The sequence below is a fragment of the Phytophthora cinnamomi genome (genome assembly GCF_018691715.1).
Source record: "Phytophthora cinnamomi strain GKB4 chromosome Unknown Contig30, whole genome shotgun sequence".
Lineage (NCBI taxonomy): Eukaryota > Oomycota > Peronosporomycetes > Peronosporales > Peronosporaceae > Phytophthora > Phytophthora cinnamomi.
In genome coordinates, this window is record NW_027150963.1 from 239,537 (window position 1) to 254,470 (window position 14,934).

Consider the following 14,934-nt stretch of genomic DNA (forward strand, 5'->3'; position numbering starts at 1 on the left):
GGACTAGTGCGCGCTAGCGGCGGCGAAGGATCAGGACGATGCGAATCAAGAGCTAAAGTCGGATCGCCTCGCAGGGGGGAAGGACGGCGGACCGCGGACCCGGGTCGGGAGCCGCTTGACTTGGCGATTGTATGCAAATGGGTTTCGGCCCGAAATCTTTCGACGAGGCAGATCAGATATGGAGCACACGGGAAGCGCACCACGTAAATGGGGATCACAACTCACACCGGCAGTAGCTGCGCTTTAAGGCAGGCTGTGGATAGAATCTATAGTGGAGGCGGCAGCTAGGAAGTGGAGTGTGGCGGCGTCAGATGCTGCAATGCTATAGTAACGCTACAATGCAAAGGGTGTGAAGACACGGAAGGGGTTCACATGAAAACAAACTCGCTGGTGTATTCATCTTCGGGCGTGTAGGTAGAGCGGCTAGGCGGCTCTCTCCTCACCCCATGACGAGCTCCAGCAGGATCATCAGCGTGTTGATGATCATGAGCGGGACTGCATCGAATGACAAAAAACAAAGTTCCAAGCAGCACAACGTCAGCACTCTCCACTCCACTGCTGCCAAAACCCACACCAGCGCGCACGTACAGCGGAGATACTGCACGGCGATGAGGAAGCCCACGATCTGGTTCTTAATGGTCATGCCCTGCGACGAGTCCACCTTGTGCCAGCCATCTGCCCACAGAACCTCGTCAGCTCCCCCACCGCAGCAGATCGACAGCCTCAGCGCAGCACATACGTGGACGCAGAAAGCGCTTCTCATGCAGGATGCACACGGCGTTCGTGAGCAGCAGACTCGTGAGCACAAAGTTCCACAGCACGCCCATCGTCCGCTCCTGCTGCTGGTCCTAGACTTGGTCCTAGACTTGGTCCTAGATGCGCTCTGTAGCTGCTCGTAGGACGACGAAAAATGGCGAAGTGAAGGTTGAGATCGTACTTATCTGGGTTGAACCCCAGCGAGCGACGTCACCACAGTATCGAATTGGACGAGTAGCAGCTGACGACGAGCATGGGCGACCGCGGCAACGTGTTCTACGCGCCCACGGGCGAGACGACCGAGTGGGAGGACATCCTGGTGAAGAAGGGCATCCTCGCGCCCAAGACCAAGGTGCCGGACGAGGAGGAGCTCGAGGAGGAGGAGCAGGTGGATCCGCGCGAGAACGCCACGCTGGACGAGCTGGACGAGCTCGAGGACGACTACGACGACGACGCCGAGCTGGCGCGCATCCGCGAGCGCCGCATCCAGCAGATGATGGCGCAGGCGGCGCGCAACAAGTTCGGCGACGTGCAGCCCATCGCCAAGGACGAGTGGACCAAGGAGGTGACCGACGGCAGCAGCGACCACTGGGTCGTCGCCTACCTCTGGGACGACGCGCTCGAGGAGTGCAAGGTCATGGACCACGTGCTGCGCGAGGTGGCCAAGAAGCACCGCGACGTCAAGTTCGTGAGCATCCAGGCGCAGGCCTGCATCGAGAACTGGCCGTCGCGGAACTGCCCCACGCTCTTCATGTACCACAAGGGTTCGCTGCAGAACCAGCTCCTGGGCATCCGCAAGCTCAACGGCATCGAGATGAAGGTCGAAGGTGCGGCTGTCGGCGTGTCTTTTTGGGGGTGGAAGGGTGGTGAACTGACGTTGTTGTGGCGTTTATATTGCAGACCTGGAGGAGTACTTGGCCAAGGCCAACGTCTTCAAGGCGGACGACTGATTCCGCTAGTACCTGAGGCCCCGCACGCTGTGCTTATCACAGCGGTGGGGGATAGGAAGGGGGATGCCGCTTTCCTTGTGCATTTACTTCGACTACTTGAAGTACTATAGATTTTGCCTTGCACGGTGTCGCTCCTCCTCTATTGTGTTGTCGATGACCTGCTTAGTCCTGCAGCACCTTGGGCACCTTGAAGTAGTAGCCAGACTTCTCTGCAGCGTTCGCCAACACCTGCTCCGCGCAGTCTCCTTCCGTGACGACGTCCTCTCGAAGCGGAGCCACCACACCTGCAACCCGACCACGAGTACGTACGTAAGCCCACATTTCCAGCACAACACTCACTCAATCTCAGCGTACCGGCGTCGAAGTCGCTCTTGGCGTACACGTCGTCGATGTTCTCGTTGAGCGTCATGGCCTGGATGGTCTTGGTGCACTGGATGATGGACTCCACGTCCTTGAGCAGCCCCGGGAGCTTCTCGTCCTCCACGTGCAGATGGCACAGCTCCGCCAGCTCACGAAGCTGCCACACAGCACAACAACACTCCTGTCAGCCTCCAGCCATTGCACACCCCTCTGCAACCCTCTCTCTATCCAACCTTCTCCTCAGTCAGCACGGTATCCGCGGCATTAAGCTGTGTTCCGGCCTGGTGCAGCTCCTTGAGCGACCAGGACGGTGTGCGCGGCACGCTGGTGATCTCGCGGAGGCCCTCGGGCAGCGGAGTCGCTGCAGAGCTCAAGCACCGAGCAGCAGAAGCGCGCAGAGCTCGGCGAGCCGCGCCACGGAGCTGCCTGGCGATCGCCATGATGATGTCGGAATGTGCGGCTGGGAGCGGCCTAAGTCCGATTTTAGACTTGGAGTTTGCATACTGAACGCGCACGAGGCGACCATGGTGAAGGTGTCCAAGATGCTGATCGACTACTCGCTGCGCTTCGGCATCCCCATCGCGCTGTGCTACGCGTACTGGGACCCCAAATCGGACGAGGAGATCCGTCGCGACGTGGTACGTGCGGCGTGCAACCAGCGCGAAGGGAGCTGCAGTGTGTGGGGCTGGAGACTCGAATGGCTGGCTGACTGCATTTGAGCAGGAGTCGAAAATCAGACCGGACCTGGACACCAGGAAGAAGAAGCAGGCCAAGTTCGCCGAGCTGCTGCTGCAGAAGGACGGCATCTCGAGCGAGTCCAAGCAGCAGCTGGACCAAGTGACGGCCTTCACCAAGACGAAGGAGCAGTATCTAGCCGACCGGAACAAGGACAAATGATAGCACCGCGGGGGCAATTTGCGTGTGATGTCGTTGCTCATACTTGACTGGAGTTCTTTGCTGGGTGCAGTACTCAGTGCATGTATCGCTGGATACGGCTGCAGTGCACGGAGTCGACCTCTTTTAACGCGGTCTCGAGCTGGCGCTGCATGAGTTTGAGGCCGTCGTAGTCTACGCGGACACACGTGGATTGAATTTTTGGCACGCTGGAGCTGCTCGGTTGTGTGGCAGTGTCCAGGCGAAGCGTCACAATGGGCTTCGGCTTGTTGCGGTGGAAGCGCGTGCCGAGCTGTCGAGGCGCAGACGAGCACGGTAAGTTGTCGTTTAGTCACCCGAAGGAAGAAACAGCGTCCTGTCGATTAAATTCTCACCTCGAGGTCGATTCGCCACTCCAAGTTGCGATAGTGCGGCACGCTCGTTCGTGATTCTCTGGAGGCGCACTCTCGAATATCCTTCTCGTGCGCTTCGTATATCTGAGCACACAACAGACACGACTATCGAGTGACGCTTCAATTTTCAACAGAGAAGCGACCTGCAAACTCGAACCTGCGCGAGGACTTCTACGTGTTGTTCTGGCAGCGTCATCCCCTTCAATACCAGCCGAAAGGCACGCTCTGACATTTCAGCCTGCACCATTTCAGTCGCGATCAACGCGTTCAGTGGCAGCACCCCATTCTCTATTGCCCGCACGCACTGCTCTCACCTTAGCACCGTCCATGAGGATCTTCGCGATGGCGAGCACCGCCTGCTCCACCTGCTCAGTCTCCCATCCCGACGCCGCTACAAATCAGCAGCAGCAGCGATTCAGCACGTGCAACGCGTAGAATAGGCAAGTCACGACTGCATGCACTGCACCCACAGGCCGTGCGCGTGAGCCGCCGCTTGCTCTGCTTCTCCGAGCCAAAAAGCCGCACCGCCAGCTTGCACACCGCCGCGAAATCTGCCCCCAGCAACGCAACGCAATGAGCCACGCGCACCAGCTTTCTGCACCTTGTCGTCCACATCTGTAGCCACTTACTCTCCGCCGACAGCGCGCAGGTCTGCGCCACGGCCTCCAGCACGCGCTCGTCCGCGGCGAAGCTCCTGCTCATGCTGGTAGAAGATGGATCCGTCTGATTCCGTCTGAGGAGAGGCGAGTTTCCGCCAATGACAGCGCCGCGCTGTCATTCCCATACAATTCGCCCGTAAAGAGACGATGGCGGCGAACGGCGCGAGCGGCGGCGGCAGCCGAAAGGACCCGATCCTGGACCTGGCCAAGTACATCGACCAGGAGGTGCGCGTCAAGTTCCACGGCGGCCGCGAGGTCACGGGCACGCTCAAGGGCTACGACCAGCTGGTGAACCTGGTGCTGGACGACTGCGTCGAGTTCCTGCGCGACCCGAACGACGAGTACCGCATCACGGACGACACGCGCAAGGTCGGCCTCGTGGTGTGCAGAGGCACGTCCGTCATGCTCGTGTCCCCCGTGGACGGCACGGCCGAGATCCCCAACCCGTTCCTGCAGCAGGAGGGGTAGGAGGGCTCGAGGCAGCGCTAGGAGAGCAGCAGCATCCGTCGTAAAGCCTAGATAAGACTACCCCAAGATACTATTCGTGCTGCGCGGTGGCTCACGGTGCTGCCTACATACAGCGCACTCTATTGTTTTTATTTTATTTTCTATATTGCTGTCGGCAGCTTGTTACTGCACAGGGTCCACGAGACGCACCTTGTAGACGGCGCCCCAGAGCTTGCCCGTGATGTAGAACACGTCTTCCTCAGCGTCGTACGCGATGCCGTTGAGCACGGCGCCGGAGGACACGTCCACGCCAGCGTCCGCCACGAGCTTGGACAGGTCGAACATGGTGACGATGCCGCCGGTCTCCGGGTCGATCTTCAGCACGTACGGGTGGTACCACACGTTTGCGTAGATGAAGCCCTTGGCGAACTCGAGTTCATTGATCTGCGAAATCTTCTGCGCACCGTCGTACATCGAGACGTCCACGCTGCGCACCTCCTCCATCGTCGCCGGGTCCCAGAACATGAGCGTCGACGAGCCGTCCGAGACCACGAACTCCTCGCCGTCGTAAGTGATGCCCCAGCCTTCGCCCGTGACGGTGTCGAAGGCAAACTCGCGCCTCAGCGTGAAGCCGTCATCGTTGCTGTCAGCGGCCACGTCTAGGTCGAACACGAGGCCAGTCTTGCTCTTCCATGTCAGCATGACCAGCTCGTCGTTGGGCCCCGCCGTAACACCTTCACCGAAGAGCTCTTTGGGCAGGTCGTACTGCTTGAGTACCTTGCCGCTCTCAATGTCCACGTGACGCAGGCTCGACTCTCCGTACAGCCCGGTCGATTCAATGAAGATCTTGTTGTGGCCGCGGTTGACCACCGTGAAGCCCTGCGTGAACGCCGCCGTGTCGTGCGGGTACTTGGCCAGCACGTCGACCGTGGGCCGCGCCGCAGCCTTCCGCTCGACTCTCGCCTTGACGCGCGCCTCCTCCGACGGACTCAGGTTGCGTGCTGGCGTCGGTGCCGGCGTCTCCTTCGCTGGCGTGGCCCCCAGAGCCAGCACAACGGCAACGAACGCGATGATGACAGCGACCACGCCGACGCGCACCAGGAGACGTGGCAGCATCCCGACTTCTTCGTCCCGCGTCGCGTCCTGCGCTGCAGCCTCGAGCTGTTTGGCTTGTGCCGCTGCCAGCGCCTTGTCTCGCCGCCGCGGACGTCGGGAGACCTGGTTGCGCGCCATCTCTTCACGTCAAGCAAGGGGGTGGCGAAGGCCTCAATCGGGTCGACAGTCTGAGCTCCTGGCGCTCTGACGCACTGAAAGTTCAAAATTCAACTGCCACGAATGCTGCATCCGTATCAAAACGACATTAAACACGCGCACCAACTCCTACGAATGCAGCATCCGTAACATTATCATGTAATAATCGTACTTTATCGAGATTTCAGCCAAAAATGGCGGGAACTGCGACGTCATTCGAGCTTCGCACCGCCAAAGGCTCCGGTCACCATGGAGACGATGCGGGAGATCGCCGTGAACGTGAACGGCAAGGGCGCCATGCAGCTGGTGACGACGTTGCGCGCCATGAAGGACGGGCAAGTGCCCGCGGGCCGCGACGTCGTGTTCACGAGCGGCGAGGACGGCGTGCTGTACGTGACGGACCTGGCCAGCGAGAGCTCCGTGTTCCAGGCCGAGGTGTGCGAGGGCTTCGTGCCGTCCTTCGCCGTGACGCCCGAGCAGAGCCACGTGCTCATCGCGTCGGACGACGACAGCAACGTGGCGTCCTACAGCCTGCCGCCCGACTGCCAGCTCGACCAGCTGCTGCGCCGCTCCACCGTCGCAATCCGCCAGGTCGCGTGCTCGACGCAGTTCGTGGCCATCGCTGACGACGAGCCCGTAGTGCGCGTGCTGCTGCGCAGCAACACGGAGAGCGTGATCCTGGCCGAGGGGGCCGCGGGCGCCGTCAAGAGCGTGGTGCTGGACCCGCAGGAGAAGTATCTGTGCGCCAGCAGCGAGGACGCCACGGTGCGCGTCTTCGCGCTGGACGCGGCGGCGCAGCGAGCCACGGAGGCCAAGCGCTTCGACGTAAAGCACGGAGACATCCGGCATGACGACGTGCTGCTGCGCTGCGCGTGGCAGCCGGGAGACAACGGCAAGTTGCTGGCGGTGCCCATGGATAAGGGCATTGTCGAGCTGTTTGAGAGGGATTCGTGGGTGTCCAAGGGCAGACTGATGCTCCCTATCGGCAGGAGCACGGCGGCGGATGTGGACATCCTGGCCTTCTCGCCCAATGGACAGTACTTGGCGGCTGTCACGTGCGCGAAGGAGGTGTTCGTGTGGGAGCTGGAGACGCAGACTGTGCTGCGCTCGTTCAAGATCGACTACCTGGCGCTGGGGGTGCAGTTCGCCAACAAGAGCAACGCGCTCGTCGTCTACCACACTGGCGGCAAGCTGGCGTTCGTGAAAGATGTGATCCCGGCGGGACACACGCCCCCGCAACACACAGTTGGGATGTCGACTGCTGCGGCAGCCAATGCGCCGGTCAAGTCCTCACAGCCGCGTAAGAAGAGCTTGATGGCGTCGTCGTTTGTGGAAGATGAAGCTGAAGTGGACGGAAAGCACGACGATGAGGATGAGGAAGAGGTGAGCTTCGATGATGACAACGAGGCGCGAGTGGAGGCCATCAAGGCCAGCTTTGGCTTTGGTGCGGCTGCGAATGCTGCAAATGACGACCAAGTTGAAGACGAGGACGTCTCAGTGTCCGCTGGAACTACGGTCAGGTCCTCGCACCAGGAGGTTTCTCCTCTGCGCACCGTCACTGAGCCCTTCCAGCCCGGCAGCGTAATGGACCCAACTGGACGCAGCAGCAGTGCTACGTCGTTGCTGGCGTGGACGCCGGAGGGAGAGATCGAGGTGATCCGTGGAGCAAGCATGAGTGAAAACCTGGTGAAGGTGGAATTTACTGACAAGTCCCGACGTGGATTCAAGTTCAACGACAACTACATGTTTTCCATGGCATTCCTGGATGACTATGGTGCCGTTTTTGCTGTGCCCCGACGTGCTCGTGAAGACTGGGAGGACCTCGAAGCAGGCTCTAACGAAAGCGACGTTATCAGCAGCTTTGTGTTCTACCGTCCGTTTGAGTCTTGGGCCAGCAACAGCTCCTGGCACAAGACCTTGCCCGAGGGTGAGGACGCAGAGTGCATAGCCGCCGGCCGTGACTTCTGCGCTGTGGCAACCTCATTGCAGACCCTGCGAATCTACACAGCCAGCGGCATCGACTACGCCCTGTTGCGTCTGCCTGGCCGCGTCGTGACCATGACGGCGAAGGAATCTATGTTGGCCGTTGTGTACCAGGGTATGCACGGGCAAATGCTCTACCAGCTCGTACGCATCCAGGTGGACTCGTCGCGCGAGCGGGTCGCGCTGGTCTCGAAGGGCGATCTGCCCATGACACCTCCACCGCGCGATGTCTTCGCGTCGCACAAGGAGAACGAGATGATGCGCGAGGACGCATCGAACTGGTCGAAGCTAACGTGGCTGGGCTTTGATGACCGCCAGATCCTGTACTCCGTCGACTCGTTCTCGTGCGTGCAGGCGCTGTCGGCGAGTACAGGCTGGAACTGGTTCCCGATCGGCTGCGTGGGCAACGCGCTGCAGAAGAAGCCCGAGGACCGCCACGGCGTGTTCACCTTGGGTGTTGTCAACGATTCGCTGTTGTACTTCCCGCTGGAGAAAGGTGCTCGGGCTCCCAAGCTGCGCGGCAACCACCGCCCCGTGCCCGGCACCTTCCCCCTGCGCACAGCGTCCTTCCCGAAGACGTCGAAGAAGAACGAGGATGCGTCCAATGGCCCCATGTGGCAGAACGTGCGGCTGTGTGGGCTTGAGGCCATCGCCAACGAGATGAACGCTGACCACGTCGCGGACCAAGTGGTGCACGAGCAGGCTGAGATGGACAAGGCGCTGATTCTGATGATGAAGACGGCATGCACGAACGACGAGCCCGCGCGCGTGCTGGACCTGGCCAAGTGCCTACACCTGGAGAAGTCTCACCAGATCGCGCAGAAGCTCGCCATCCACTTCCAGCTGCGCCAGCTGCAGTCGCAGCTTTACGAGCTCTTCCGCGTCAAGTTCGAGGAGCCGAGGCGGCTGGAGCAGGAGGCGGCCATGCAGGCGGCCTCGCAGCCGCGCCGACAGCCAACTTCGTACCGCTCGTCCTTCCAGGAGGAAGAAGTTCCCGAACCTCAAGAAGTGGAACCGCTTCGTCGAGCGCGCAGCATCCTGTCCCGACCGCCGGCGTCGCCGCCCCGCGAGGAGCAGCATCACGCCGCCGAGGACTCGGCCTCGGTTGATGCAGCGGAGGAGGACAAGGCGCTGGGCTCTCCGAAGGCGGCCGCCTCGAGCCGGAGCAAGACCAGCAGTTCCAGTTCCACTGCCGCTGCCGCACGCGTGGAACGGTCCGTGGCGCCGGCGAACCCGTTCCTGAAGAAGCCCGGCGGTTCCACGGCGTCGCCCTCGGGTAACAAGAAGACGGGTCTGCAGCGGCTGGCCAAGTTCGCGTCGCCGCCGCCCGCCAAGAAGCAGCGCCGGTCGTCGACGTGGAAGAAGTAGAAAGCAGCTTTCAACGCTGCAGACGGAAGGCTAAGCTAAGGGTGGCGATCGTCGCGCAGAGAGCGCGGTGGGTCGTCACGCGTCAAACTATAATAATATAGCAGCATTTGGACGAACAGAGGAAACGTGCAAGCGCCGGATGAGTGCGTGCGTGCAGCCATCGGGCGGTCGCGTAATGACTTGCTTAGGATACACTCGGGCCGGCATAGTACTCGCAGCTAGATCGGTGGGTTCAACTTGGACGGTGCGCAGGCAAAGGGCAACGCGGACGGTGCTGGTGGTATTATTGTCCGTCTCCGGTGTGACCTGAGACCTCAGTTGTAGGCGTGCAATACGCGTCAACCCAGCCTGGCAGACTCGGCGCAGCTAGCTGTGCATTGGCTGGCCAGGGTGGCTTTAAAAACGTGAGTGTACGCTGCCTGTCCTGCTTCATGCACTGCAACGTGGTCAAGTTGCGGCCAAACTGTAGCCATTCGAGATTCAAGGAGGTACAACTCGTACCACGTATCCACGCTGGGTTATTAGCCAGGCGCCAAGTCGGAGCAGCGAACACATCAGCGCCCGGTGCAAGCGCCTCGGCGCTGCCGGCTCCGCCGCGAAGTTTTCAATCGCTGGGCTCATGACGTGTTATGCCCAGAAAATACCCGGTAAACTAGGTGTTCAACTCGCACGCTCTCTGCTGCTGCCAACTCGATCTAAATCTCAAGCCACTGCCATGATCACCTCGCACCATGCTCACGGCAACGCCGCCCGCGCAAGAACTCGCAGCTAACGGCCAGCACAACGCCCCGAATGAATGAAGCTATCAGGCGATCGATCGCGCTATCGCTTCGAGTTCGAAGTACCCGTGGGTACACGAGCAGCTCGTCAAGCACCAGCGCCTATCGATGCAACGCGTACCGGATTCTGGGATGCCGGCCGGCACCTGCTAGTTTTCCACCCACCGCCTATCGATGACGACGACGCTCTTGAAGCTCGGGTCCACGGCGTCAGCAGTGTCCGTCCGTCTGGTGCAGCTCCTCATTCCCGAACTGGCCGGGAGCCCGCCAAGTCGCATGCCACACCACGCTCCTCCACCTGCAACCTCGCCTTCGTCGTCGTCGTCGCGAGTGCTGGCGCGCTCCATTCCCCGAGGACGGTCCTGGCACAACAATGTCGACGACCGGCTCACGCGCAAGCTCATGATGCTGCGGCTGCGACGACTGCACCCGGTACTCGCCGGGACCAAGTGCACCGCCGCCGCCAGCAACGGCAGCACCGTCGTGGTGCCCTCGCTCGTACAGCGACTCGAGTGGATGCTCTACAACGCCGCCCACTCGATGCATGAATACACTCACGAACAGTCCTTGGAGCGCCGAGTGCAGGCGCTCGTCACGCAGCTGGAACCGAAGGTCGCCATCGAGCACAGACAGCAACAGGCCGCAAATACGACCAGAAACAGCAGCAGCAAACGATATCGAGATATTGGTGGCACCAGCAGTGACGAACTTGATAAGAAGCGCCAGCGGTTGGAAGAGCAGGCACAGGTATCGAGTCACAACAGCAGACCCTTTCGCGACAGAAGTGTGTTTATGCTGGAGAACGACAACAACCTCGTAGCGCTCGTGTTGAGCTTTCTGTCCGGGCGGACCGTGCTGCAGCTTCGCTCCGTGAACCGGTTCCTGTCCGACAACGCACCCAGGATGGTGAGTACGCTGCATCTCGAAACGCACTCGCCAGCTCTGCAGCATTTCTCGAGCGGTACACTGACAACCTTGCTGCTTCGCTGCAGCAAGCTCACCAGCCTCGTGGTAACCAGCAAGTTGCGGGATTACGACGTCTGTGTCGAGGTAGACGCATCCGTCAGACGAACCGCGCGGACCATGGTGCATCGTCGACCTTCGTTCAGCCGTCCAACGCGTCAAGACGGTAGATCTGCCAACGGCGTCGTCGCAGGTGAGCTCTTGCTCCGAGACATCACACGCGCATTCGAGCGAGGCGCGTGCCCAGAGCTGCAGGAGCTGGATCTCGGCTCGCCCCTCGACTACTTCGCCGAGAGCGACGATGTGTTGAAGTGTCTCGAGGCCTTCGCGACAGGAAGACGACGCGGATCCACAGCACCGAGAGGAGCGGTCGCTGCCGGGCCGCTCAAGTACCTGCGACTCGACTCGACCTACCTGGGCGACGCGCGCCTGAACCGTCTGGCGGATGTCTTTGAACAGACTGCAGACCGCTCCTGCACGAACTGCTTCGGCTTGTTGAAGACGCTTGTGCTTCGGAACAACTTCATCGGCGAGGCTGGCTGCCAGGCGCTGCTGCGCATGCTGCAGTGTTTACCAGCGCTCCGCGTGCTGGATATGAGCGGCAACATCCTCACGGATTTGGACGCCCTTGCGCTCGCAGATTGGATATCAAGTCGCACGGACGACCTCAAGTCATCCAGCCCACTTCTTGAGCAGAGCGAGTGTTACAACGACCACGAAGACGTCCAGCCGCGGTGGCGCCGATCCGTGCCGCCTCAAGCTGTCCGGCTGCGCACGCTGCTGCTGCAGGACAACTTCATCGGCCAGGAGGGGCTCGAGGCACTGTCCTCGGCGCTCAATGCGCGCCTGATACCCTCTTGATCGTCCGCGTGTAACATAGGAAGCGAGCGCAGTGTAAAGAGACCATCAACTCGATGCCATGCAGCAACGATCACAACGCGCGACTCACGATTTCGTAATACTGACAGTGGGACGCCAGTCGCGATTGGCGAGAAAAACGCACGGTTGCGACCACCTGAACCTCCCCTTCCAAATCTGATGCTTACACCGAAACGTCACGACATCGGTTTGGGCGTCGAATGGCTTTGTGCAAGGAAGTATTGCGTTGGGTTGTATGGGACTCGGTTTTCTCGCTGTATACGATTCTGGAGCTCCAAATCTGAATAGAAAAAATCCAGCAAAACATTTTACTAAACATTTTGCTTTATTCTTCTCGTTGCAGCTCGTTACATCGTAGTATCTTTCCTCGGCTGAATTCCTCCATCTGCGACGGACGCCTGCGGTCCACCGATTATGCGGATCCCTGCTCCGAATGGACCTGCAGCGCTGTGCACGTGGGCGGACCACCACGCTATCCCCTCGTCGCAGGGTTCCACTGGAGTGAGTGCACCCGGAGGCACATGCAGTGCATCGGGATTTGACTCGGAGACATTTGACACCGCGTTTCTCTGAATTCCTGGCCGCATCGACTTGAATCAAGGCTCTGTAGCGGTGCCCGAGGCATAAGCACCGGCGGATGAATACGCGCTCCTGCAATCTCGGTTGCATGCCTCTTTACCTCGATGCAAGCCTCAATGGCGATACGTTATTTACGGCTACTGCTCTTCATGATAACTCATGGTCGCCATCCGTGCTGGTGTTACGAGGAGCAAGCGTGAGTCCAGCCAGCACGCTTACGGGATGTTGCGGCGAGCGTTCTGAAACGCCGGCAAAAATCTAACATGGCGATTCGGAGAGAGCGCGGGCGATGCTGGTTAACTGCTCACACGACAACGATGCCCTAAAATTTTAATCACAAGAAAATATCTTCTTATCTTCAGAAGTGTCGGGGCCACTCGCCACATTGCTCGGAGTTTGGGAGCTCAGGAGCGAAGCCATCGCCGCACATGGGTGCCAACCAGCAGCGGACAAATTTGCCGAAGCCATGTCGTCTGATACAGGCGGCGCTGCGTTGCGTCGCCCACCAGCAGGCGAAGCTAGGGAGGCTGCTTGGCGAGGAGCTGCTCAAAGTCAGGTGCGACTTGAACACTTGCGCTTCAAAAGACACGTCCACCAGCTGCGTATCCTTATGTTCTCTGCGTACACGTGATACCTTCCATCTGAAATACTTCAGATTACTTTCCGCGTAATCCCAAAATCATTCTTTCCTCTAAAAATCCCAGCATCCCTGCGTCTCGTGATCCTTTCTACAACGATAACCGTCGTCACACGAAAAAAATGCACTAATCGCACCGCCGTCTGGTTTCTTTTACAGACTTTGTGCATACGTATTTCAGCGGTCAGAGTCCACTTCATCATCCGCGTCACGCGTAGCCCTCGGGCTCTCGGGCATTCCTCAACCAGCCGACTGCCTCGCAAGTGGCGTCGACTCCGCCACCACACCGCAACGCGTCAGCCGCAGCGCATCAAACCTCAATCCGCACTCAACCACTGCAATAACCGCCGCCGCGCCATGGTCTCCACTGCCCACGAGGCCGCAGCGTTCGCCTCCGCGCCGACGTGGCACGACCCGACCGACGTGCAGGTGCGCAAGATCATGATAGCGAGGCTGCGCAACCACCCGGCGCTGGCGCTGCACCACCCGATCCTCCAGGCGCGCGAGGACATGGGCGCCAGTCCGTCGCTGCTGCAGCGGCTCGAGTGGATGCTCTACCACTCGGCCGGCTCGCTCAGCGAGTACCTGCACCAGCCGTCGCTCGAGCGGCGCGTGCAGGGCCTCGTGACCCACTACAAGCGCAAGCGCGCGGACACCGACCCCAGCGAGGCCGTCATGACGGCCATCCGAGCCTCCGCCGCCAAGCGCCACCGCCCGCGGCTCTCGATCTCGGATGACGAGATCCGCAGCTGCAGCGTCGGCGCCAGGGGCTGCGTGCTCAACAGCAACCTGGACCTACTGCACCAGGTGTGCAGCTTCCTGGACGGCAAGGACGTCCTACGCTGCCGAGCAGTCAACAAGTTCCTGTACTTGCACGCGCCCTCGTTCGTGCGGACGCTGCATATCGACGCCGCGGCGGCTTCCGCTACGGAGACCCGCAACCGCGGCGACGGCGCGGCGAGCGGCCTGTCCACTCTGCTGCACGAGTGCAAGAACCTCACGAGCCTCACGATCTCGAACCAAGCCAACCAGATGCACCTCAAGGCCGGTGTCGTGTTCCCACGCGCGCTCACGGCCGCGACGTACATGGCCTCGCTCGCCACGACGTCGTTTGGACACCAACTGGTGCGCGAAGCCTCGAAAGCGCTGGACGAAGGAGCGTGCACGTCCTTGGAGAGACTGGAGCTCCTCGCCCCGTTTGACTTCGCAGCGGAGAGTGAAGGAGTGTTTCTGGCGTTGCGAGCTCTGGCCGACCCGAAAGTGTACCAAGGAGCACGGAAACCACTCAAGCACTTGGTGCTTGATGCTACGTTCCTAGGCGACCGCGGCATCGAGCAGCTCGCTGATCTGTTCGATTCAAGACACTCATTCTTCCAGCACCTGCAGACGCTTACGGTACGCAACAACTTCATGGGCGAAACGGGGTGCCGCGCTCTACTTGAAGTGGTCGAATCGTTCGACGAGCTGCAGGTGCTGGACCTGAGCCGCAACATCCTGACCGACACGGACGCATTGGCGCTCGCAGATTTGCTAGACGATCCTGTGACAGACATGAGCTTTTGCGACAGCATGGATGGGGAGTGGAAGGCTTTGTCTGAAGACGAGCGCGTGCCTGAGAACTTCAATGTGTTGGGGCTTGCGGGGCTTCGCACACTCAAGTTGCAGGAAAACTTTATCTCCTGCGACGGATTCCATGCCATCACCATTGCTTTGTGTGCACGTCAAGGCTTTGTGGCAACGATTGGTGATGCCATTGATAATAATGAAGAAGAAGACGAGGACGAGGACGAGGGGGAGGAAACAGAGGAAGGCGAAGTAGAACTGATGGAAGTAGAGCAAGAGCACTAGACGATATTTATGACCAAATACGCAACAGCACAATGAATTAACGTATAAATAGAGGTGCGTTGGATAGTGCACTGCCTCGTTCGTCTGCATTGTCCTGCTCGATCAATGCAATGCGGAGCGTGTAGCGCACGCTTCTGAGTTGCGATAAGTATATTGCGGCTTGAACGATGGCTGTTTCCAGCCAGGGTG

At 60.1% G+C, this 14,934-nt stretch overlaps 11 protein-coding genes across 11 annotated transcripts; 6 read left to right on the plus strand and 5 right to left on the minus strand.

The window, feature by feature from the left end:
* Positions 1-439: 439 nt before the first annotated feature.
* IUM83_10211 (immediate early response 3-interacting protein 1-like) lies at positions 440-827 on the minus strand (the record flags this gene model as incomplete). Its single annotated transcript, XM_067934700.1, has 3 exons — positions 440-495; positions 589-675; positions 740-827. The coding sequence occupies 3 exons, from the start codon at positions 825-827 to the stop codon at positions 440-442; spliced, it is 231 nt and encodes a 76-aa protein (XP_067793135.1).
* Positions 828-1,009: 182 nt separating this feature from the next.
* On the plus strand, positions 1,010-1,706 carry IUM83_10212 (phosducin-like protein; the record flags this gene model as incomplete). Its single annotated transcript, XM_067934701.1, has 2 exons — positions 1,010-1,583; positions 1,657-1,706. 2 exons carry the CDS (start codon positions 1,010-1,012, stop codon positions 1,704-1,706), a joined length of 624 nt encoding a protein of 207 aa, XP_067793134.1.
* Positions 1,707-1,868: 162 nt separating this feature from the next.
* IUM83_10213 (aspartyl/glutamyl-tRNA(Asn/Gln) amidotransferase, C subunit) lies at positions 1,869-2,506 on the minus strand (the record flags this gene model as incomplete). The annotated part of the gene is made up of 3 exons (XM_067934702.1): positions 1,869-1,990; positions 2,061-2,223; positions 2,300-2,506. 3 exons carry the CDS (start codon positions 2,504-2,506, stop codon positions 1,869-1,871), a joined length of 492 nt encoding a protein of 163 aa, XP_067793142.1.
* An 84-nt stretch (positions 2,507-2,590) lies between these two features.
* Positions 2,591-2,963, plus strand: IUM83_10214 (Glucan 1; the record flags this gene model as incomplete). The annotated part of the gene is made up of 2 exons (XM_067934703.1): positions 2,591-2,704; positions 2,790-2,963. The coding sequence occupies 2 exons, from the start codon at positions 2,591-2,593 to the stop codon at positions 2,961-2,963; spliced, it is 288 nt and encodes a 95-aa protein (XP_067793133.1).
* Positions 2,964-3,036: 73 nt separating this feature from the next.
* On the minus strand, positions 3,037-4,054 carry IUM83_10215 (COMM domain-containing protein 2; the record flags this gene model as incomplete). The annotated part of the gene is made up of 6 exons (XM_067934704.1): positions 3,037-3,252; positions 3,335-3,436; positions 3,510-3,590; positions 3,667-3,743; positions 3,823-3,903; positions 3,982-4,054. 6 exons carry the CDS (start codon positions 4,052-4,054, stop codon positions 3,037-3,039), a joined length of 630 nt encoding a protein of 209 aa, XP_067793026.1.
* Positions 4,055-4,158: 104 nt separating this feature from the next.
* IUM83_10216 (sm-like protein LSM7) lies at positions 4,159-4,479 on the plus strand (the record flags this gene model as incomplete). The annotated part of the gene is made up of 1 exon (XM_067934705.1): positions 4,159-4,479. The coding sequence occupies one exon, from the start codon at positions 4,159-4,161 to the stop codon at positions 4,477-4,479; it is 321 nt and encodes a 106-aa protein (XP_067793177.1).
* A 162-nt stretch (positions 4,480-4,641) lies between these two features.
* On the minus strand, positions 4,642-5,691 carry IUM83_10217 (Glutamine cyclotransferase; the record flags this gene model as incomplete). Its single annotated transcript, XM_067934706.1, has 1 exon — positions 4,642-5,691. One exon carries the CDS (start codon positions 5,689-5,691, stop codon positions 4,642-4,644), a length of 1,050 nt encoding a protein of 349 aa, XP_067793178.1.
* Positions 5,692-5,921: 230 nt separating this feature from the next.
* On the minus strand, positions 5,922-6,224 carry IUM83_10218 (uncharacterized protein; the record flags this gene model as incomplete). Its single annotated transcript, XM_067934707.1, has 1 exon — positions 5,922-6,224. The coding sequence occupies one exon, from the start codon at positions 6,222-6,224 to the stop codon at positions 5,922-5,924; it is 303 nt and encodes a 100-aa protein (XP_067793038.1).
* Positions 5,959-9,060, plus strand: IUM83_10219 (WD40 repeat protein; the record flags this gene model as incomplete). Its single annotated transcript, XM_067934708.1, has 1 exon — positions 5,959-9,060. One exon carries the CDS (start codon positions 5,959-5,961, stop codon positions 9,058-9,060), a length of 3,102 nt encoding a protein of 1,033 aa, XP_067793136.1.
* Positions 9,061-10,013: 953 nt separating this feature from the next.
* IUM83_10220 (Leucine-rich repeat, ribonuclease inhibitor subtype) lies at positions 10,014-11,663 on the plus strand (the record flags this gene model as incomplete). Its single annotated transcript, XM_067934709.1, has 3 exons — positions 10,014-10,745; positions 10,832-10,925; positions 10,996-11,663. 3 exons carry the CDS (start codon positions 10,014-10,016, stop codon positions 11,661-11,663), a joined length of 1,494 nt encoding a protein of 497 aa, XP_067793013.1.
* A 1,591-nt stretch (positions 11,664-13,254) lies between these two features.
* IUM83_10221 (Leucine-rich repeat, ribonuclease inhibitor subtype) lies at positions 13,255-14,745 on the plus strand (the record flags this gene model as incomplete). The annotated part of the gene is made up of 1 exon (XM_067934710.1): positions 13,255-14,745. One exon carries the CDS (start codon positions 13,255-13,257, stop codon positions 14,743-14,745), a length of 1,491 nt encoding a protein of 496 aa, XP_067793012.1.
* Positions 14,746-14,934: the final 189 nt, after the last annotated feature.